The sequence below is a fragment of the Limulus polyphemus genome, unplaced genomic scaffold, assembly GCF_000517525.1.
Source record: "Limulus polyphemus unplaced genomic scaffold, Limulus_polyphemus-2.1.2 Scaffold841, whole genome shotgun sequence".
Classification (NCBI taxonomy): domain Eukaryota; kingdom Metazoa; phylum Arthropoda; class Merostomata; order Xiphosura; family Limulidae; genus Limulus; species Limulus polyphemus.
Genome location: NW_013666451.1, coordinates 309,857 through 335,089, shown reverse-complemented (window position 1 = coordinate 335,089; position 25,233 = coordinate 309,857). Strand labels below are relative to the sequence as shown.

Here is a 25,233-nt window from a genome sequence, read left to right as displayed (position 1 = left end):
ACTTCTCATTAGGCTAGTGCTCTAGTGTCTCTCTTCTAAGTCTATTTTTTCTTTAATGTTTCATACAAAGTGGAAATGTCTTTTACCTACAGTTTATTTCTGTAGTTTTATGTAATAAATTACCTTTCTTGTCCTTATTTTTTCCAATTCTTCATCATTACATGATGAATTCTGAAGTTCATGTTATCACTTTGGAGGCTCTACCACCTACTTCCAGCATAATTACACAGGCTTCAGATCAGGGGAACTAGACTATGGAATTTTTGGCTTTCATTCATTGGAAGATTGATTGTTATATGAATCAACCTTCTTCTTCCAATACTGCTATTCTTCCTCCTGAATCTGCTGAACTTGGTTATGATGATAAGGATTTTGACAGACTTTTTTCCTACACATGACTATGCTGTGCCTTCCCAAACCTTTCCTGCAGAATCTGCTAGGTCTAACTCAGCCTTTTTTAGACATTATTTCTCGGGTGTGTTCTATTTTATCCACTTTTTCCAATTTCTTATAATTCTGTTCATTCCTTATTACATGACACCCCTTTCTCACAGTATTTTGTTTTCCCTCTTCCTGACATGAGGGTTCATTCTACGCATTTGTTTCTCAGTTGCAAGTGGGTGCTAGCATGACTTGCCCTCCAGTCGTGTGGTCCATCTCTGCATGGTAGGCTCTGAGGTTTGATGTTGCACCCAGATTCTGTGCAGTTCTATCCAGAGGATACAGTTGCATATAATTGGTTGAGGCAGTTCCCTTCTATGTGGTTGGACTCAGAAGTTTGTGATGTGCTCCAATTCTGTATGGTCCTATCCAAGGGGATGTTGCTGCACATGTCTACTAATGAATACTCTCCACTTCTGTGCTGTGGATCCTGGAGGTTGATATTCCTTTTGTGTAGTTCTATCCAGAGGGTGAGGTTGCTTATAATTTATGGATGCAACTTGCTTCCAGGTAGTGGACCCTGAGGTTGCTATGGTGCTCCAAACTTTGTGTGGTCCTATCCGGAGGATGATATTGCTTTGGAGTTGATTCGCCACAGTGCAGTTCATCTCTTCTATTGGAATCCCTCATTCTACCATCACATGGATGTCTGTTTCTGGTGACTGGTTTTGTATTTAGAGCAGGACCAATCAGCATAAGTTCTCATATGTGTGTTGCTTGTGTTTCCTCTCCCTCACTCAATTTGCCTCAGGATCACCAAATCCATGCAGTGGGTCCCAGTGGTTGGTGTTGCAATCAGCTTCTATGCGGTTCTCTCTGTAGGGTGAGGTGGTTATATTTTTCATGAAAGGCCATCCACTTCTGTGCTGTGGGACCCGGAGGGTGTCACTGCACACTGAATTCTGTGCAGTCCTATTCAGAGAATAATGTTGAATGAAGCAACAGTTCTCCCTGTTGCATTCCACCGCAAGGAGTTTTGCAGCCCAAGAATGCTGTTGTGCAGTGGGGTGCCAGTTTGATTGAATTTAAAGTTGATGTGACCTCCCACATAGGTACATCTCTTACTGCAGTCATTTGGATGTTGAGTCCCTGGATGTATGGTTAGTTGTTTATTTGTGCACATGAGCCCATTTTGTAGATCGGTTTGGACAGTATATCCTTCCGTTCTACTGCACTTGAGGTGAAGATGGTGTGGATCTTCCTGCTACCATGGCTCAAAGGTTATATTTCCAATACCAATTGGTTTTAGACTGGAGTTGACCTGCTGTGTATGGTCTGTCATGCCCTAACCACTCTACACCTTGGAGAATATCCATTTTAGCTTTTCCCCCACATTACTGTGTGTAGATGTTTCTTCTAGTCATTATTCGATGGGATTGAGATTATGATATACTAAGGTTTGGATTCCAGTTCAACCATTTTTCTCTCCCTTTTGGTTGTGCTCCTCCCTTTTTTCTGCCTGTGTATGCAACACCTCTTTCCACACTGGGTGCAGTGTATACCTGGTACACAAGTGGTGCAGTCTCCCTCATATGATACTTTGCTATGGGGATCACAATTCTGGGGTGTTCTTTGGACAATTTCGAAGGATGTTTTTTTCTATCCCTTGCAACTGTCCCCCTATTCAATGTGAAATTGTAGCTATATATTTGAGCAGAGGTAATGTACCATATGGTAAGTCATAATTTTCCTTTACTGAAATTGCATTTTCGATAGGTACTTATCTCCTCTCACACTTCCCACTTTTCCTCCCCGTTGAAAACTGGTGCTTGTTTTTCTGCCTGCTCAATGTGATAGTTTGTTAGAATTGAATAGAGAGAGTGACGTATGTCTTATTGGTGTAGGGTTGTTGGAAGATGATTTATATGCAAGATGCAGTTGAACCACAAAGATCTTGGGGTTTGTGGGAGTGCAAGGCTTGTGGCATGCAAAAAACATTTTTGCATACAGAGGACAGCACTGAACGAGAACAGCTATATATGTGAGAGGGGGGTAAGTACCTATCGGAAATACATTTCAGTATAGGAAAATTATAACACTTGTGGTTCTAATATGCAGAAGGAAATGTGCAGTGATTTGTGACAGGTGGAATGAAAGAGATAAGAAGTCAAAATAAAAATACAATGAAAACTCCTATTTGCTGATACACAAATAAAAAGGAAAAGTAAACCACAATGTGAACTGAAGAAGATGAAGCACATATGATTAGGAAATTCAGAGCTCATTTCCCTATAAAATTGCCAAAACTGCATTCATAATGTATGTTCACCTTTCAGCTGACCAATCAGAAAAGTACACTGGGATGTGGACATATCTCTGTTCCATGTGATAGCCACAAAATATTCCTGAAACACAAGGTCAAGCAAGACACAATGTAATTGTCCCACCAATCAAGCCACAAAAAAGTAACATTTTAATTTGAATTTATCACATGACCTTTATTTAGTGTGTTCCAACATCAGAACTTAGAGAAATTTGTAAATTTTGTAAGTAAGAAACACATATTATATGTGTTATATGCATACTAGTTTCACATATGCTTATGAAAGTTTTCATACAACTCTTACTAAACATGAAATATTGCCTCAATCTGTTGTATGTTTTTATTAATGATATATTTCTGTTATGGAAGCCATGGTTCCATCACCACACTATTGCTTTGAACATTATGACTGCATGACATTTATAGGCATTATGCTTGTGTGTCACTATCTGTTTGATTGGATGACTACCAGACAGAGTGTAAACAGTTTACATAACTGTATATTGGTACTGTTTATTTTATACATATTTTCATAAATATTTCCAGTATTGTATATTAGTAATGAATATTTATGTTAAAAAATAATATATATATATATATATATATATATTGAAATTGTGATATTTCAATACATACTTGACACTGATTACTTGGGAAAGCTCATGAGACTTCTAGTTAATATTAAACTGCATTACAAATTTAGAATATAATGATGAGAAAGTGAGAAAACTTTCCAAAGACCAGGTTTTCAATTAAAACATTTATTTTTTAAAGATTTCCAGATCATGAGATTCAAGTAGGGAATCTTGCTAAGATGTTAGGATTTCGGCATGTTTCTCTATCATCAAATATAATGCCTATGGTTCGTATGGTCCCTCGTGGTTTTACAGGTGAGTCACAATCCATAACAAAACAGATAATCTGTGATGATTCTTTTTGACTTTGTAAGGAACATTACATTAAGAATGTTAAATTAACTATACATGTACTTGCTAGTTTTTCATGAAAAGCAATTCTTCACATATAGACTTGCTAGTTTTAATATATATATATACATTACTTTTTAATCTGTAGCCTCAGATGATGGCACTGTTCTTTGAGTTTAAGATGCATTGACTGCCACCTGATTGGTACTTGTATGGTAGGTCTATGAACAACATTTGGTAGGTCTCACTGCATGTTTTAGGTGTGCTTTTATTCACTTAGGATGGTCTCTGTTTCCTACTTATTTCTAGTACCTTTTTTCTGTTATTAACCTAGATATTTGAGTTTTCTTACAACTTCTTTGAATGTACTTAAGTTTTATTTCCCTTCATCTCTTCTGAAAATATATATATAGATATTAAATATTGTATAGTAGAATAACATGTATATTATTTTGATGTCATATGAGATTGTCCCTTTCCATTTTGAGAAAAAAAGTTATGTTATATTCATGTCTCACTTGAACATGTTTCTGTTGATCTATTTTATTTTTATAATGATATTTTGTAAAGTTCTTTATTGGTTTTTGTTCTAATGAAAACAATCTTAAATGCCTTGACAAAAACAATTTCTTTTGGTAAGTTAAGTTTAAAATGCTCGTTGTTGGATAACAGAATTTTTTTGTACAAATCTATAAAATGTGCTTCATGTTCTTAAGGATACTAATTGTTTTGTTTCATGTGTATCTTGTTTTCTTTATAGCATGCACTGATGCATACCTTACGCCTTGTATTAAAAAGTATGTGAATGGATTTTCTTCTGGCTTTAAGAATAATCTTAAAGTAAGTGTAAGGATTTGTATTTTTTTGTGTATCACAAAAACTACATGTTAAAAACAAGTTATAATTGTGCATATACTCTTGTTTTGTGTATAAGAAAATATCAGGGGAAATTTACTAAGTGTGCATATAAAATAAATAGATAAATGTGAATGTTCGTGTTTGAATTTTCTATAAATCCTTGAACTTTCTGAATCAACAATGATAAAAGAAGAATGTAATTCAAAACTCCAGCATTTTGTAAAATCATTAAGTATTTCTAGCCAGTGGTAACAAAGAATGTAAAACAAAGCTCAAAAACAATTGTTACATTTATCAAGATTCACAAACTTAAAGCAGTCAGTAACAAAGTAACAATAGCAAATAGTTCCCTAGCCAACAGTAACAAATTCAGAAAATGAAGCAAAGCTCAAAAAGTTGGATTTATCTTGGCAAATTGCTAAAATATCTTTTTTATGCTTAATTTATGTAAAACAGTAATTTTTTAACAGATTAATGTTGTGGTTCATTGATAAAATTCTTCACTCATGACATTAACTTTATGATGACAACCATTTGCTGTTTCAGCCAATTTTTTGTTGCTGTATACATATGATGATGATTTTATTTATGAATGATGTACTTTTTTTTTTTCCCTCCTCCCTCTGCATTAATCTGTAGTTTCACTGAATCATGGCTCCTCAATACTGTTTGGGAGAGCAAACCAAAGAAATACCATAGGCCTATTATAATGATGGAATGTAAACAATTTTTAGGTTTCGATGTAAAGTGCTCTGTCCACCACTAATATTCTAAAATAATTTAGATGACGTGACAATACACTCACAATTAACTATTCATTATTATTTAGCAGACTAGGAGGTAATGTATTTGTGAATTTTTCTTTTTTTCATCAAAGTGTGTAATTTCAGTGTAAAGGTAAAAGTATCTGGGAATTACCAAGAGGCCCAATCAGTCCTTTGACTCACTACTTCTTCTGCAGTAGCCTATAGTTTTGCTGAATCACAACTTTTCAATACTAATGTATTTTAGGTTATTAGTGGTGAATAAAATAAACCTACCTAAAAACATACAAAATAATATAAAATTTTGTTACAGGATGTCAACTGCCTATTTATGCAATCTGATGGAGGCCTAACTCCAATGAACCAGTGAGTACAAACATTACTGAAATATTTAGAAATACCTAAATTTTTCATCATGAAACACATAAAAAAAAAAATTACTTTTTTAATAATTTTTAATTATATTTCATGATGTGAACTGTAATATTCAATTAAAAACTTCATTATGAATGTTAAATGCAGTACTCAATCTTCTAGGAATTGATTTTGTAGTTTTTCCACATTATGAGTTGTTTCAAGGCTTCATGGATATTTACTGTTCTTGTTTATTTGCAGGTTTTGTGGGTCAAAAGCTATACTTTCAGGCCCAGCAGGAGGAGTTGTAGGTTATGCACTGACAACATACAAAAGAGAAACTAATTTGCCTGTTATAGGATTTGATATGGGAGGTGAGCAATTATGCATTAATTTTTGTATTAGGTTTTGATGGATTGTGAAATATTTTATGTGCATGTTTTATGAAATAGTATTTCAACAGTTTAAATTCATTTAGGTACTTTATCCAATCTGAGTTTTAAAGAAGCAAATATCATTCACTGAGAAGTCCAAAATTAACTTCTTGAAAAATGAGTGAAAAGCCAAACTTAACTGGTCAGTACCAATTTTATCAAGCATGAGGTCCCAAACAGCAGGGTAATTTTTTTCATGCAATCATCTAATAGGTTGTGCAATAAGACAGGGTTTAGGAACTTATCCCTCCTAAAAGATACTTTTTATAATTAAGAGTTAACTGTTATTTTAGGAGATTTAACATCATATATTATGTTGCATTTTGTAAGAGAGAAAAAAGGAACAGTTGCATTTTAATTTAAAATTTTATTTTTAACACACTCACTTGTCTTGCTGAAGCATAGGATCAGCACTTTTAAGTGGTTTATAGTGAAGCTCATCAGTGTTATTTTTTAGAGTTTAGTCAAATCTGTAATAGCATTTTGCGTAGAGAATCTACATATTTAATACATTTCTTTCTATTAAATATAGGGTTGTGTTCAAAGGTTTATTCTCTAGCTAGAGATTTGAAGATAGTTCTAAACATTTAAAAAATGTTTATCAAGTGGCATCAAGCAGTGCCAGTTTTTTCTTTCTCATGTTAACAGAAACCATTTGACAATACTCGAACAGCAATTACACATTAAATATCACTCACATAGAAAATTCAATATTTTGATTTGTTTAATGCAAATTACTCAATTAAAAGTTTTTTATTAAAAACGAACAAACACATACATTTATGCACACACATACTACCAAAGCATTATGTATTAGCTCCTACTGGGCATTGGAGCAAACCATTATGGTGGACCACAGGTGTAGGAGTTCATGGTTAAAATCTTTAACATGACAAGACATATTATGTGGTAAAATATAAAACATCTTGAAACTGTCTTTAATTTTCCATTTACATAAGTAATGTATGACAAATGGTGGTATAGTAATATAGCTAATATCACAACTACTCTGTAATATTAAAACAATTGTGCAACAACAATAATATTGTAAACATAGTTAAAAGCATGTTAAGACAGTCTGAAGAAATAAAATAAAGCAGCTTAATAAATTAATATATATTTTTGCATCAAACAATTACAATTATTGTACTACTAGTCTTGACGAAGCCCCAATGGTGAAACATTAGTTGAAATAAAATGTTTTTTATTATTATTATCTGGAGAGCAAAGGTAATTTTTTCCCAATCATATTGCTGAAATCTCTAAGTCCTTCTAGTATGCACTACAAATTCTGAAGAGAACAAAATGGTATTAGATCTGTGTATAAGAGTTTTAATGAACAGATATTTAATTTTTCATTTATATATATATATTAAATGTGACAGACTATTTTTATCAGTGAGAAAGTAACATGAATATGAAAAATTGTAAGAACTCTGAATTTCAATTGAGTTAGAGGCAATCATAGTCCTTGATTATGTCCAAGAGCTTCTACTGTCTACAGAAATAGACTAAATAATTATTTCTAGTTGCTGGAAAACTTCTAAAATTTTTATTGTAAGATTCAAACGATTATGAAATGTAAAACCAATGGTCTTTTAAGTGATTTTTTTCTCAGTGGTTACCATAAACAGATCTATAAATAGCTTAAAATAATAAATAGAAAATTAGGTAAAATAACCAAACAGATTAAAATAATCTGGTTTAAGTAGACATAGCTTTATTTAAGTAGATTATGCAGCAGATGTAAGTAGTAAATACACCTACTAATTGTAGTATAAAGTTTTACATCATTTAAGTATCTAATGGATTTACACATAAATATATATAAAATGAATACACAAAGTGATTTGTGTAAATATACAATTAGATTAAAATCTTTAATATGTATACAATCATCTCCAAATTTACATAAATGTACAAACAATATAAAATCACTGAGTATAACATACTATTTACACATTTTAACTTTAAAGTCATGAGTGTTGATTGTACAGAAATTACCATGTTTGGAGCAAGAGAAAATCCACTAGACCATTTCCTCATATATATATCTTTACCAAAGTTTAGAGCTCAATCTCTTGCTTTTAAGACTCAGTGAAACTCCCAAAATGTTGTGTTGGTGTTGAAGAAAAGCCTTCCTAATTCGAGGTTACTTTTGCTCAGGGCAGTTATATTTTGCATTGTAAGAATGATTTTCAACACGTTCATTACATCTAGGACACTGTACACTTACTGGAAACAACAACAAAAATAAATGTTCTTGAACTGTTTCAATTATGGTTTAATATTGGTTGAGATCTGATCAGCCAAATTTAAGTCTGTAAATAATTGAATAATCTAAATCCATGAAAGTGGTTACTATGAGAAGATCAACATACTTTTTTTCTGTTTTGCAGTTTTCTTGTTATACTTTGATTGGATTCTTTTTGAATGTCCACTCTTTTTGATTGCTTCAACTTTAACAAGAACTCTTATCATAGAATGCATTCAAAAGGTTTTCATTCATGCAAACACCATATCTTGCACTTGCAAGTAAGTCTAGGGTAAACATGGCTTTCAGACAATCTCCATTGTACATTTCTAGTTTAGCACTGAAAACAGATATAAACAGAAGTAAATGGACCCAAACAGAGAGAAGAACTCATTTTCAAATGAAGTTTCTTCTGAGTGAGGTCAACCATAGAACTCGAAAGTTGTATTGTTTGAAAATTCCTATATGAATTATCATTGAGAGGCGATTTTAGTTTTTTTTATCACTTACCAGATATTGTGATGACCAAAACAGTTGCTAATTTTTGTTTGATAACACTCTAGTTTAGGATTAAAAATCACTAAGTTCACCACCTGATGTACACAAATATACAAATAGTTGAAACACCACCTGATGTACATAAATATACAAATATACAATCACTAACTAAACCACCTGTGTTACAAAGTTTTTCCAACTAAGCTGATTTCTTTTGTCTTTTATTTGTGGTGATTTTGTTTGTCTCTGTTCTATATTCCTGTACAAATGATTATTTACAACAGTAGTTGAATAAGAGCAATATTTTTTTATTTACAAATCACACAGTACATATAAGCAGGCAAGAATGGGTCACACTACAACTGACTGTCAATTTTCAGCCCTTATATAGGATCTAATAGGATTCTGACACCTAGATCATGTGATGTTCAAGTTACATTTCAAACTTTATGAGTCAGAGCTTTTTCTTTAATAATTAATTTAAAAATACTCATCTCACTAATTAGAAGGGTAATGTAACTGAATACTCTGTTATTGTACAGGGCAAATAAAGAGTTGTGTGTGTCTGTGACTTCTATTCCTATGGGTACATTGGTTACTTCTATAGAATTGTTCCTTTAATCATTATATATCTTATAACCCATGAAGTGTGAAGATTAACTGTTTTTAATTAACAACTAAATTACCCTGGGTCATTAAATAAATGAGCCTTATAGTATGTATAGGTATGGTTTACATGCTGAGATTTCACAGGTGTAAGCTAATGAAATCTGCATTATATGAGTTAATACATTTATGTACAAGGACAGTTACTGTTTATTGGCTTGAAAGTTAGTTCATGGATGGCACAAGGTAGTGAAGCTGGTCCTATAGTCATTTACTGTCACAACCTGATGCATGTAAATAAACAGTTTAAAACCAATAATTATATCACAAGTTGTACATAAATAAATAATAAATTTAAAATCATTAACTAAAATACCATGTAGATGAATGAAAAACCAGTTTAACTCTGTTCTTATGTGGATGGTCAAATTATGCATGTCACAACCTTTTAACAAAGATATGTTGGAAATTTAATTAAACTAATTTGTTATCAATGTATGTCAGTAATTGTGGCATAACTTAGTTGATATTTGAAGTTTTTATATTATCTAAGTTTTAATTTATTAATTTCAAAAAACAAATATCTAGTTAAATAATCTCAGTCATTATTTCCCCGTGTCACATGATGCATCTACACTCTGAATTCCCCATTTAACTTTTTCTTCATAGCTTGTATGAGTTTGAGTGTTTGACTATTTTATAGAGACATATAATATTGATATTGACAAGCCAGCTTATACAATATGAACATCCAAGGTTTTCACTTTAACCCCATAAAAATGGGCTTGTGTATTTTACACGACTTTGTAATCACGTGTAACCATGGTGGTATACATACTATGACTCTGAAAGTACATAATGTATCTTCATAAAATTTGGCAAGCTTTCAGTATACTTTAAAAAGTATTTTGAAGACAAAAAATCAGAATTTTTGATTAAGTAGTTTTATGAAAACTTTGTTCGTAATTAAATAGTGTCAGTGTGTTGACTGCTCCAAGTGCAAAGTGATTTTTGTGTTAAGATTAAAAATACTTCATCTGAAAAATTTTCAAGTTTCATTTGTGTAATCAATAACACCTCCTGAATAAATATCAAATGTTTTTTTGCTGAAAAACTTTATATTTTATCTGTTATTTTCTATAATGCAACTGTATATGTGGTTGGTCAATTTGATCAACCTCATAACCATCATAGAAAATGAGAAAATAACAAGTTGAATGCCCGTCATATGACAGGAAATAATTATTAATTTTTTTCTAAAAATTATATCTAAATAAATGTTTTATGAACATATTTTCTAAAAATTAATTATAATATTGTAACAATATGCATTTTTTATGTACATTTGGTCATCTGTTTTAAGTATTGTTTGATTAATATTTTGATTTCTGTATTTCAAGTTATTTTCAAATGTTTTTTCTTGATAAATCCTTATAGATTGAAATGTGAAAAAACTGTTTCTCGAAGACATTTTTCTACTTAGTCAGATGTATGACCCTGCAAATTATTAATTGTGATAGTAAAGGCAGTGAATTTTATTATGAATTTTGGGGTTTTCTCTTTGGACTGTTTTGGTTTTGGCAGCTTGCTGAGCTGAAGAAGAGAGCTTTAATTTGGGCATTTTCAAAATGGAAATATGCTGCAGGTGAAACATGCTGGTTATTATAGAGTTGTTGCTAATGGTTCCAATTGGACAAAATTTGGTGATGTTACGTCAGTGTGTCTCCTTGACAACCAATGCAATGGGGAGTTTCAGCCAGTAATTATGATTTTTGTGCACAAACAATACCCTGCATGGGATGTATCTATACCTGGTTGAAATTTATTACTCATCATGATCATTACCAACCTACCCTCAAATCTAATTATATGCCCAAAGGAGTGCATCCTTCAATTTAAATATATATATATATATATGACTGGAAGGATTTTAAAAAGACAAATTTGCTTGATGCAGCAGAAAGCACTGCAATGGATGAGATATCATTATGACAGATGGATAGTTGGATGGGTTTTCATCTTTATATAGTAGATTTAAATTACCCCTTTTTTCTTTTTTGAAGGACTATAAATTGTAACAGAAAACCACAATTGTTTACTCTAAGTAGCTTAAAGCTTGTAACAGTATACATCTATTTATACTTAATTTTATTGTTCTTTGCCTTATGAACTGTGTTTAACTAATAATCTTGCCACACAAGTTGTAAATCACTCTGTGAACATGTAGCTCAGAATAATAATAAATTACGTAATATACAGACTACTTACGAGCTGCTCTTGAACTTTTATTTTATTATTTTTTTATTTTATGTAATATAACCTAATAAATATCTAATTTTCATAGTTTAGTTACTTTTATAATAACAAATATAGAATACCCAGGATAAACAAGAAATATCATACTTACCTGGGTCTTCTTTTTTTTTTTGCTGTCTCTTGTCAATGAAATTTTAATTCTTTTTTTATACTAATGGTACTACTGCAATAAAGTATTTTTGATTTAATTAAAAAGTGCACCTGAGAACACAGAATAATAACACATAAAACCAGACAATGTCCTCCAACTATCATAATTTTTCTGGCTTTCTAGTTATGAAATAAGAGCTTTTATAAATTCAGCTAAGCTTGTTGATGTGAATATTGTAAGAAACAGTTTAAATTGGAGGTGAAATAGACAATTCTCTGTAGAGAAAACAACATAATGTAATAAGTCATTTGACAGATCAAACTTTGGCTTGCTATTGGTATAGTATAAAACTTCAGAGAGAGCTATTGGCAATTTGTGGAAGAGAGTATGTGACAGGTGGGCATGGCAAGTGGGTCTGGTTTTCTAGTTTATGGCTCTCTAAACAAATAAGATTGAAGGCTATAAAATATATGCATTGCATGAGTAATAAATGTATTATAATGAGTAATTTACATTAAATTTTGTACTTCTCAGAGAGATGGTAAATGAATTAGAAAAGAGGTAAGACCTAGAGAGCAAATGTCACAGTTCTCATACTAGGGAATATTGAGGATTTAAAAAAAATATTCTTATAAATCTAATAACATAAAACGTATATAATATTAAAATTTGATTTATTAGCTGCGTTTTGATTCCAAATTTATTAATATACATTGATAATAAAGTAGTTTGATTAAATGTTGAATGCAACTGTGTAAAAGGTTGCGACATGTGTTCTTTGACCTACCTAATTAAAGAGATTTTTTTTTTTATAAAAGAGTCAGCGTAAAGGATCACATATAAAGTGTAATAGACTTAAAATAAGACACAAAACTCGAGTGCTTTCGAAGAGTTGACTATTCTTATTCAGGAGAACAAAGGGTGACCTTTAGCCTGCACAATGCAATATGTAAAAGGATGTGTGACATCATGTAAACTGGAAGTCCCAGTTGAGTTGAATCTGGTGACCAGCTAATCCCAACTCAAGCCGTTAGTCTCCCGGAATGGAGAATTCATTTGTAGAGAGAAAGAAACAAAAAATTATTATTAATTTTCATTATGTATGAAACTTTTGACTGATAGAGAAAAATAAAATACATAGGAAGATGAGAGCTAGGTATCGATTTACATTATTATTTTCTCTAAAATAATAATAATAATAATGTAGAGAAATAGAAGCATGAATAAAAATGTGAATAATAATAATAAACCTTTACAAACTTAATTACAAGTTATTCGGAATTTTTTTTGAGATGCTCGAAGGTCAACAATCCCAGGATCGAGATTGATGCCATTCCGCATTACAGTATTTAACAGTGCTATTCAGTAAGCTTCTTTAATTTCCCTGTTTCTGTTTGATGTAAAATTTGTCTCTACGCCTGTCAGTATCATGTCTTCAAGAGAGTGGTCAGGCATGTTGAAATGCTCTGCAACCGGAAGTTCTTTGTTCATTTTGATTGAAGATTTGTGGTTATTAAACTACTCCTGTATAGTTGCATTTTTGGCACTGGATTAAGTAAATAGCATTTTTTTAGTGTAGGTTATGGGCTCTTTGATTCTGAACTGTCTTTGGTTGTTTTTATCAGAGAAATTGTTAGTCTGCTGCATGAACTTACAGGTTTGACAACATTTGTCACTGCAGGGATAACTTCCACCAGGTGTTGCATTAAAGTTAACTTTGGCATGCACTAATTGGGATTTCAAAGTCTTATTTTTTCTAAAAGAAGCAACAGGAACTTCCATAAAAATAGTTTTTAGTCTATCATTAATTTGAAGGAGATAAAAGTGCCTTTTCAGTATCCGGGCTAGGTTTTTTAATTTTTGGTGATATGTTATAACTAGTGGAACACGAGAGGAATTTGTTTTAGGTGACTGTTTCAAGACAGATACATGTGGAATATTGTTAGCTTTGTCAACTTGTCGAATCACAGTGTTTTGTTTATACCCTCTTTCGGTCATAGTTAATTTCAAAGAATCAATGTAACGGGCATAGTTCTTACTGTTAGAGCAGATTTTCTTTAATCTAAGTGATTGAGAGATATCTAAGAGATATCACTATATTTGTCATACCAACATGATATATCCTCCTACCTCTCTCTCTCTCTCTCTGTCTTTCATTATATGTCTGTAATTCTCCCTGACATTGCTATTGGACACGTTTAAAACTAGTAGAAAGAGCACATATTTATTTAAATGGTTCATTATATATGGGTATTGCCTTTTATGTGGCCAAGTACATAATTTTCTTGAAGTTCATTGTCTGTGGTTGTTGTTGTGTTAAGCTATGAGTATCTAACAGAAATTTTTTTAGTATGTTTATTGCTTAGCTAGAAAGTCAATTAAGTTCTAGTAGTTTTGGGACATTCTGTTCTTGCACCTGATATATTGTTTGTATTCTGAAATGCATATTTGAAATCAAAATTAATTATTTTGTGGACAGCCAACATAGTGTGAAAAATAGTCTTATTGAAGTACATTCTTGAAAACAAATAGGCTTATAGCTAAAGTTTTTGTTTTATATTATTTATTTGTCATATACTTTTAATAAAACTAACTAAAATATAAAACTTAGAAATTAAATAAGTTAGATAGCAAAACTTAAATAAAATATTTCTCATGATAGTCAATATCTTAGCTCAAGGCAATCATGTACACATAGTGTAGCATGATTACAACATGATTGTTTGCTTACACTAAGCTGTCCTGCTGTGATATGTTGGGTTTCACATGCTCTGAAATGACCTTAAGTCACAGTGTAAAATGATAAAACTAGAAAAAACATACATGAAAAAGTTAGAAGCTCACCATGTTAGGATAAATAATTGTAATTCTCTGCTAAAATTTGCAGTCATTCTACTAAAAAAAAAGTTTCTCATTGTATAAACTAGCAATGGTTATTTTGAAATTTGTGACAAGCCTTTGTCACAGAGTGCATGAAACTGAGTATAGTATTATTGGCTGCTTGATTGACTATAGCAGTTTAAATTGTATTTAGATCTTACTATTATATTTTAGTTAATTATGTATTAGTTATGTTTTAAAATGCATAATTAAAACGTTTAAATATTTCGTAAATATGCATCATACTTTTCATCCATTCTTAAGGCTTACAATATTACACAAATTTTGTCATAGGGTTGCAAATGTTCCCCAAAGACACTATAATATGCCTTGAGGACACCATTTACTTGTGTCAAGATGAATAATAAGTGGTAAAGGACAAGAAAGGAAAATAAAATATTAAAAGTTAACTATATGTGAAAAGAAAAAGAGATGAAATTATGAATTTAACAAAAGGAAACTTTCTAAAGATATTCTACAAAAATATTGAAGGTATTTTTTTTCTGTTTCCTAATTTTACTTATTTTGTTGCATTGTACATTGATGATAATAACTAGAGTTAGTGATATGGGAGAGAAAATTAAAAATAAAATATAAAAATTTACCTTCAAAAACTTTTGATATCCTTTTAAGAGGTTCTAGAGATTATGCAAATGAAATATCAAACTATAAGATGAAGAAGAGTATTTTCACACTTAAAATGAACATCAATTTGCACTCGATTTGCTAATAGTTTGAACGTGAGTAATTACAACAGAAAAATAACATGTTTTTAGTAAAAATAATTTGTATTCATCCATGAGCTCACTAATAGTAAATATAAATCTGGTATGCTCCATATTTGCAAAGACTTCATGCTCCTCACTATAGAGAAAGTTTTTGGCATCCTGGAGCAGTTTCCAGGCTTCGTAGAGTAAGGAAATGAAGGCTTCACAAACAGGATGTGCTGGAACAAGGCAGGAAAACTACTGGCTAGTCAATGAAGAGAGATTGTCTGTAACTAAAACTTGACCGTAAATACTGAAAGTCTGGATTGAAATGCAAAGATTGTCTAAGTTATAATTGGTCAAAGTTTCAGCAGGGTGTGGGTTAAGGGAGGTTAAAACACTTGGTTATGACCATGAATTAAGTACTGTTTGGGCAACTCATCTGCATGCTTAATGTGTACTCACACTCATTCTTACTTATAGAATGCGTCCAGAGAATCTAAGGCCAAAGAAAAAACTTACAGGAAACACTGTGTGTTATTAACAGGAGTGATGGTTTAGTGATTTTCCATCTTCTGTAGCTTGAACTTAGGTAATCCAAGCTATCACATATTTTCAATGGATGTACTCTACTGGACTCTTACTTCACAGATTTCAAGGCAATCCATTAAGAAATACCTGAGATATAACATCTCCAATTTTGATTGAGTTTTTTTCCTTGCACTAAAGTATGGAATATTTATTAGATAGAAAAACATACTTATGTGGATTTTTTCCAAATTTAGAACACTAATAGAGTTTTATAACCTACAGCTAGGAGTTTCATTTGGTGTAAATATAAGTCACACTTGCAAAGTTATTCAACAAAAACAATCTAAATTTAACAAAACTTTTTGCACATGCCTATGCAGAAAATCATGTGAGTTGTCGGTCTAACATTTATACTACAGCTTCACCTAAGAGTAAAAGCAGACTGTTTTTAGTTTGTTTTTTTGTCATCTCGATTAAAGATGGCTCATTTAGAGCAGCAAAACTAAGGTGAAAGGATGTGCAGATACATAAGTATTGGTTAGGCCAAGCAAACTAGGTTAGCAGTTTCTAGCTCAAGTTCAAAAGAATCATATGGGTGGATGGCCATTATTGACTATTCATTGCCAACTTTCCAGCACAAATTTATCAAATTTTATGAAATTATCTTAATCAAATGCAATTAGAGTCACTTAAGCAATTAGAATAAATATTGATGCTTGATACGGTGATACTGATTGCATGGGGATGATGACAGGAAATTGTTTATCTAAATTCCATGACATTTGTGTAAAAGAAGCTATTAACAATATTTTAGAGAGGAAAAACTACCACTATATATTTTATAAAGAATCTGGTTGGCTCTGTGAAGTAAAGATCTTTTCTAAATAATAGGGTTGCAATCCTAAAGCTAATGTTGGTTACTATTGAGTGTCATTTTTTTATTTGGTGTGTATTGACAAAAAGTCATGATATTTAGTGAAAAACACCTTAGGTGTGAAAAAAAAAAGGTGTGGCCCAAAAGATTCAACGTGTGACTTAAAGGAATGAAATTAAAATTGAAAGCCAAACTGGTAACTGCACTTATAGCATTGATAAGAGTTTTACAGCAAATATTCATTCAATAGTTAGCTAGGCCACATACTTTACCCACTATCACGCCCAAAGTTGAGCAAAAAATGTGACCTGGCTAACTAATTGGTGGCCAATCCTGCCTTAGACTTTTTCTAGAGGATTTTTCATAGTACCCATGACTTTTTGCTGCTGTTCTGATGATTGTTATCAATATCTTTGCCTACTTCACTACTTAGAAAAGTGCTGATGTTGTGGATTGACTGGCATCTGCTGAATTATCAAGTAAAACCAATAGCTCTGCCATCTTTGCTGAAAACCAGAGTAGGGGAGCTCCTTTTTCAGTGCCCCATTATTCTACAAGTGAAGCAGATAATTCACTCTTCTTGTCCCGGATGATGTCCAGGCAGAAGCATTAGCTGAGGCTGTGGTGTGTGTCCCTTGGGTAGACCATGCAGTGGCATGTACCCTTGTGATGACAGATCTTGCCATGGCATATATCTCATGGATGGACCTCGCTGCAAAAGATAACCTGTGGGCAGATCTGCATAGCCTTACGCACTCACTGAAGGCCATTTAGTCCATCCATTCCAGGCAGTGACATGCTTGAAACATTTTAGAAACCAGTTTAAGTTTTTTTTTGAGACCTTCTTGAACATCAGGTGTGTGATCTGCTTGGCTTTGCTTACAGGAACCTGTATGCCACGCTAAAGCCTCACTCTTATACAGTATTGTGCAAAAGTGTTAGGACAAAATCAAAAATTAGATTTCAGACTACTTGTAAAGAATAATGAAAAATAAATTACAGGTGAAACATCAAAATTTTATTAATCTTCAAATTTAGTACAACAGAAACTCAGTGGAAGTGCTTGAGTTCAGAAAACAGTTAATATTTTGTGTGTCCCCTTTTTGCTTTAATAACTGCAGATAGTCTTTCAGGCATTGTTGCAACATATTTAATCAAAGTGTTCTTTGGGATTTTTCTCCAAATTTCTCTAATACATTCCCATAAAGTTTCTTTGGAAGTAACTCTTGATTTGTCAAGTTTTTGATCTATCAAGTCCCAGATCTGCCCAATTGTGTTGAATTTGGGGCTCTGTGGGGGCCATTGCATCATTTGAATGACTCCAGCAGCTTCTTTCTTAGCTAAATAATTTCTGCGTAGGTTGGATGAGTGTTTGGGGTCATTATCTTCTTGGTAGTAGAATCCTTTACCAATAGTACACAAACCACTGGTATACCATGACAGATCAGTATCTGATGGTACTTGCACTGGTCCATTATTTAATCTATTTTGCAAGAATCTCCTGTTGTTTCAGCAGAAAAACACTCCCAAACTATCACACTGTCACTCCCATGCCTTATAGTAGGTGCTATGCATTGAGGTAAGTATCTTTCACCTTTTTTCTGCCGGACATACAACATCTGCTTTGAACCAAATATTTCAAACTTGGACTCATCCATCCATAACATCCTTTTCCAATCATCAACAGTCCAGTGTTTGTACTCTTCAGCAAATTTGAGTTTCTTGACAATATTTGGAGATTGAAGTAATGTTTTTTAACTGGTACACAACCAAATATTCCATTCTTGTATTAATACTGTAGATCTGGACACTTTTCTGTCATTTGGTACATGGTCATTTATCTCATGCTTGAGATCAATAGCAGTTTAGATGTTCTACCTCTTCCTTTCCTATTTTCAAATTTACCTATCTTGGTCCAATCTAGGGGTTTACTTGACAGTGTTTGGGGAGCATTTCAAGTCTGCAGCAATTTATCGGAGAGTCCAACCAGAATTATGTAAAGCTCTTAAGCAAACTCTCTGATCTACTGATAATTCTCTATGTTTTTTGGGCTGTGGCATGACAACAAAACTTAATATATATATATATATATAGTGTTAAACACTGTTTTTATAAAGGTTTATTTGTGGAGTGCTATTAAATTAATTTCTTCTAGCATATACTGGTACTATATGCTAGCTCCTTGCTAGCTTCTTTCTATATAGTTAAGACACTACCTGAGGTACCATGTCAGTTATTTGAGACCCTAAATTTGATCAGTATGTTCATTCAAGCAGAACCCTTATGACATGCCCTTGCTACAAGTATTTGGGAATTCTAAAAAATGATAAATGTTCTCACCCTGGCTCATTCAATTGTCAACAGGGATCAGTGAAGCATTACCATTGTGTTGAAAGTTACATTCTGTAATGACATGAAAGAATTAGCTCCATAATATGAAAGGAATGACAAAATATTCTCTTGTCCTAACACTTTTGCACAGTATTGTAATTCTAATAGATGCCAGGAGTAGGTATTGCTTATGTCCTCAGTTACAGATGAAAGCAGCTGACACAGACTCTGACAGCCAACTGAATGATTGATCCAGGGCTACAGAGTGACAGGCTACTTAAGGTTGCTCATTGTCTAGCCCTGGAAAATCCTTCCATTCTGAAAAGTGCTTTACCCCATGGTTCACAGTCTTTACTAAGAGGAAATAACTCTGATTGGTGGACATCATCTGCAAGTGGCACATCCAGCCTCTATACCCTGGTTGCTAGTGGTCTTCACCATAATTGGGGCTATTGTGTTCTGACTGCAACAGCCTAGGAGTTTGATAGAAACTTCTCTATGTCATCTTGAACTCAACAGGATTTATTCATTTTTGATAAACCTTAGTCATCTCCATTTCCCTTCCATTAATGTCTGCTCAGTAGTTGACCCACAAACAATTTGATGCATATATAATTTAGAAAAAGGTGTTTAAAAAGCTCCATTGGTAACTTAAGGTTGAAACAGCTAAGCTGTGCACTTTAAGTTTTAGAGGTGTTATAACCATGTCAGCTAACTACTTGATTAGAGTAGCTGTGGGGGTAGCAGGTGCTGCTGACTATTTGTCCTCTGTTGCTGCTCAGTAGTTCTAATTTATGAATGTTTGCATCTGATCCTTGGAAGTCTCTGACCTTTTAGCCCTTGTATTGTATAAGGTGTCATTTAAGCTGAAAATACCAATGCCAAGTATAATGACATATCAGTATATATATTTATCCTGATGAAGTAAATGTATAATATAGGTCCCAGTCACTATTTAGGCTAGTGGTGTAAGAAGTTGTATAATGCTGAAAGTAACTGCATGGGTACCAACCTCTATTGTAAGATGGGGTGGACCATTTAGGAAAAATATTGTATCATGTAATTAATTATATTAAAAAAATCATAATGACCTTCAGAGTGTGATGTTTCACATTATATTATTGTGTAATCTTGACAGTTATGTTTGATTGGTTCTTATTGTTTGCAAAATTATAATCATATAATTGTTGTAATAATAATAATGATGATTATGTTTATAATGTTTCCAGATATTTAATCTACTCCAAATGTCTGTGGTGCATTAAATTTATTCTGAGGTTAGTTTGCAGAAAATTACAACATACTTTCTTTAAACTTTGACAAGGATTTTTTTCTTTTTTTTTATGCTGGTATTTAAACAAGTAATTGAAACCGGTGTTTTCGGCATTTTTAAATAGCAACTTTTAACTGTTTTGTTTTAAAACACATTTGTACACACTTACTTGAGTCAGTTTTGCCATTACTATTTAATATTTTTTTAAGTTGCAGAACTCATAGGTTTAAAATATTTAAATTTCTTCTGAAGGTGTGCATTGCTTGTACATTTTGTCAAACTGTACATTTAAGATGCATCAGAGTGCACTTTGAATGCTTTCTAAAGTATTGGGACACCATAAAAGATGGCTATCACCTAAAATAGGGCATTAAACTTCACCTCGAGTGTAATTTGTGAAACAGGCTTGAAAACCATCACAGGATAAGAGTGAAGTCAGAAGCAATTTTAAGCATGGCATGTTTACAGTTTCCAACCAGAAAAATTTTTGAAATGGGTAAGAGGCCCATTGCTATCCAGTCCAACACACACACACACAACAATAACAGAAATTATGTAATACATAAATATGTTTAATGACCACAGACTATAGGGAATTTTTCATGCTTGAATGTGTATATCATATCCCACTAAAAATAATACAATTAAAAAAAGTCATGAAACCTTCAAGCTCTTGTGGCTCCAAGCCATGTCTGGTCATGGCTGTCTAGCTTTAAGAAAAACTAGCGGAAGCATCACATAGCAAACTGAGCAAGCAAACCTTCATCACACAAGGTAAACAAAAATGGTGACAGCAGGTGAAGAGGAAGATGGATATTGTGTGTGAACCACACCGCATATGTTTGAACCAAAGCTTGCACACATGTGATTGCAGGAAAATGGGTGTGACAAAATATGCAAATATTTTGTTTTATAAAGGTGAACAATGGTTAGCATGGAAGTCATTTCAACCTTGTATGCTGAATGATGAGTACACAGAAAGAGCTAACAGAGTTTCAGAAGGGAAGGATAATTGGATGTCATTTGGGGAAATATCTGTATGTGCTACTGCACAACAATTAAAAATTCTTAGGCCAACAATTGACAATGTGCTTAAGAAATGGAAGTCCACAGGTGACAATGAGCCCAAGAAACAACCAGGTAGGCATATAATACTGACTGACAGATTCGACGCACCTTGAGAAGGCTGGTTACTTCATCTTGCTGTCAGATAATAGAGGATTTGTGTTTGGAGATGCGAGCAGCCACAGGCAATCCTATAAGTGTTTCCATGACATGTCAAGAGCTGCATGCCATAAATTTTCATGGAAGAGCTGCAGCCAACAAGCCGTTGACAACAAAAACAAATGCATACCATTGATTGGCATAAACCAAGGCTCACCTAACAAGGACCATGGATCAATGGAAATTGGTCCTGTGGAGCAACGAGTCATGCTACATGCTCTTCCAGTCTAATGGATGTGTTTGGGTATGAAGGATCCTTGGAGTACACTTATTACCTGAATGTATTGTCCCAACAGTGAAGTTTGGGGGTGGTGGTATCATGGTCTGGGGTGTTTCTCATGGTATGGACTAGGCCCATTGGTTGCAATGCATGGATCCATGAATGCTGAGTCCTACATTGAAGTTCTGAACAATTCTGTGGCAATTTTATGTTACCGACCCATATACCTTCCAACATGATGATGCTCCATGTCACAAAACAAAGATTGTGAATGTGTGGTTTGAAGAGAATAACATTTGAACATTGCAGTAACCAGCACAGAGCCCCAACCTCAACCTGATAGAACATCTTTGAGATGAACTGGAATGCAGAATTAGGGCCAAGCCAAGATGGCCCTCTTCAGTAGTGGAGCTTACTAATGCTTTAAAGGAGGAGTGGAACACAATACCACCAGCTTTCTACCAGAAATTAGTAGATAGTCCTCTACAACACATTGAAGCAGTCATTAAGGCCAAAGGCAGGCCAACATGCTATTAATTTCTTGGCATAAAGACATGTTTTGTTCATAACTACCCATGTCCCAAGACTTTTGGTTGAATAGTATATATCTAGATGTAGATCTGTTATCAGCTGATGGACTCTTGATACTGTATTCTGTGCATGCTCCGATTTGTATATGACTAAGTATACATTAGGACTGGAAAAGCAAACATAGTTGGGGTAAAATTTTGATAATCAATATTGTAGATCTAGTATTTTTTATGTTGCATATTGACATATTCAATGAAATTTCATAAAAAATGTGTTATCAACATTGTTTGTTCATGCCCCTTTTCAGGCAAATAGTAGTTGAAAGTGAAATTTCATAAACATTTTTTGTTTTATCAGATCTGCTGGTGTGTTTGACAACTAATTCGATTGGCATATTCCTCCCTGTCTCTTTCTTCCTGAAATCTGTTCCAGGTGTCTTTGCATCAGATGAGGCACCTTACCTTTTCCTTGGCATCTCACCTCTATTGTTCATTGGAGGAAATTCTTTAGTTGGGCATGTGGATTTATCCTATGTTCATCTCCTACTCTCTTCATCGGGTGGCTGTTTCTTCCTCTTTGGGTACTGCCTTCCGCCATCCTTCAAACTTTGGTGAGGCTGTGACTGGGTAAGTTATCTTTTTTGTATATACATTTTCCTTTCAGTGGCATGTTCCTTTTAGTTTAGGATCCTGCTTAGTGGGGAGCATTGCCTGTCCAGGTAGGCTATTTCTCAAATCCGCACTGTATGGCCAAGATGTGTACCCATGCCGAATAACACACACTGTCGAGATGGGATGTTCCACAAAATTGCTAGTAGGTTTCCTTGTGATACATATACTTAATTAATATGCCTGTTCATGGACTCATGGACATACAAGGGTAAAGCAGAAGGGGATAGCTGTTGATCCCTGCCATATTTTCTATTTAATAAATCAAGGGTGGTTTGCTTTTCACAATATGGTTTCTGTGGTCACTCATTGCACTGTAATCTACAGGCATTCTACTTGCATGCAGTGGGACCCTGAGAGTGTTATTGCACTCTAACTTCTATGCAGTCCTATCCAGGGGATTATGTTGTGCACATGTCATGAAAAGAAGTTCCACCTCCGTGTGTTTGATCTCAGTGGTTGGTGCTGTGCCCAGCTTCTGTGTGGTTCTATCTGGAGGGTGAGGTTGCACGTCTTTTACTGAAGCAATCCATTTCTGTGTGATGGGACCCAGAGGTTGATATTGTGCTCCAACTTCTGTGTGGTCCTATCTAGAATCTGATGTTGCTTTGGAGTAGATTATCACATTTGCAATTCATCCCTTTGATTAGGATCCCTCATCCTACCATCAGCTGGATGTTGGTTCCTAGTGAGTGGTTTTGAATTAAAGCTGGACTAATCAACATAAATCCTCACATATGTTGGCTGTGATTACTCATCCTAACATCATTTTCGTAGTTTTGCTACATATTATTCACTCTATTGTGGTGGGTCCCAGAGGTTGATGTGCACACATGCACTCTGACTTATGTGCAGCCCTATCAGGAGGATGATGATGTTTGGGGCAAGGTTCTCCCTCTAGTGCTCTGCCTTAGAGAGTTTCCCTACCTGAGGCTGCTGATGCACTATGTGGTTTCAGTCATATTGAATTTGGTTGGATGTGAACTACCACATTGGAACATCCCTTCTGGCTATCATTCGGATGTTGAGTTCCTAGATGTATGAGTGGTTGTTGATTTGTGCACATATGCTCCATTTAGTAGAATGATTTGACCAGTATATATTTCCATTCTACTTAACTTGAGGTGAAGATGGTGTGGACTCTCTTCGTAACATGGGTTGGAAATCTTCATCTCAATGCCATTTGGTTTTTGACTTGAGATGATTGGCCTCTTATGGTATGTTGTGCCGTAGCTACTCTACACCTTGAAGCACATCTATTTTAGCATCCCCACTTTCCTGTTTGTCGATGGGTCTTCTACAGTCTTTCTTCACCAGAATTGAGATTCCGTTATATGGTGGTTTGGATATAAACCTGCTCAGTATGCATAGTACAGAATTGGTGATATCTTCCACATATATCCCTCTCCCAACTGGGATCACAATTCATGGGTTTTCTTCAGACATTTCTCTTCATTGCACTGGTCCCTCTACCTTTTGAATGTGGGATTCTATTTATACATGTGAGAAGAGGTAATGTACAGTATTGGAAGTTATTATTTTCCTATACTGAAAATATATTTCTGATAGGTATTTACTTCCTATCACACTTTCCACCCTTCCTCTCCACTTAAAACTGGTGCTTTCTCTTTTCCTAATTTTGAAGTGATAGTTTGGTAGAATCAAATAGAGAGAGAGTCACATGTCAGGAGGGTATGTCGTATACCTGCTGGTGGAGGGTTGTCTCATGATGAGTTACATGTGAGACACAGTAAACCATTTTGATTATGAGAGCTCAAGGCATGTAGCATGCAAAAAAAATTTACATATAGGGCAGCATTGAATGAGAGTAGATATATATGTGAAAGGAGCTAAGAACCTATTGGAAACATATTTTCAGTATAGGAAAATAATTACTTCAATAACTTATGTAAAGTCATTAAAGTCTTGGACAGTTTTTCAGTTGTCTTCAATTATGACACTTTTTGAACCTATTAGGAGAATTCCTTACAGAATAGTAGTGGTTATTCAGACAGATGATAGTGCTACACTTTTTTGGACACAAGTTCTTTTTAATCTGTTCTGTGATTCCATGTCAGAGTAATAATGTGTGTGTGTGTATGTATATATATATATATTGTTACGACAGCAGAAGTCATTGTGATGCAAGTAACACATCATGAGCTTCTAAAAAATTCATGTCCCTTCGT

At 33.7% G+C, this 25,233-nt stretch overlaps 1 protein-coding gene across 2 annotated transcripts in view; it reads left to right on the top strand.

Annotated features, from left to right (window-relative positions):
- LOC106460816 (5-oxoprolinase-like) overlaps positions 1-25,233 on the top strand; it is a 356,751-nt gene that overhangs the window by 61,376 nt on the left and 270,142 nt on the right. For both annotated transcript variants that reach the window (XM_022387614.1, XM_013920558.2), the window contains exons 5-8: positions 3,479-3,594; positions 4,391-4,470; positions 5,566-5,618; positions 5,868-5,980. In XM_022387614.1, the coding sequence (XP_022243322.1) occupies positions 3,479-3,594; positions 4,391-4,470; positions 5,566-5,618; positions 5,868-5,980 (362 nt within the window). The remainder of the gene's footprint in view (positions 1-3,478; positions 3,595-4,390; positions 4,471-5,565; positions 5,619-5,867; positions 5,981-25,233) is intronic.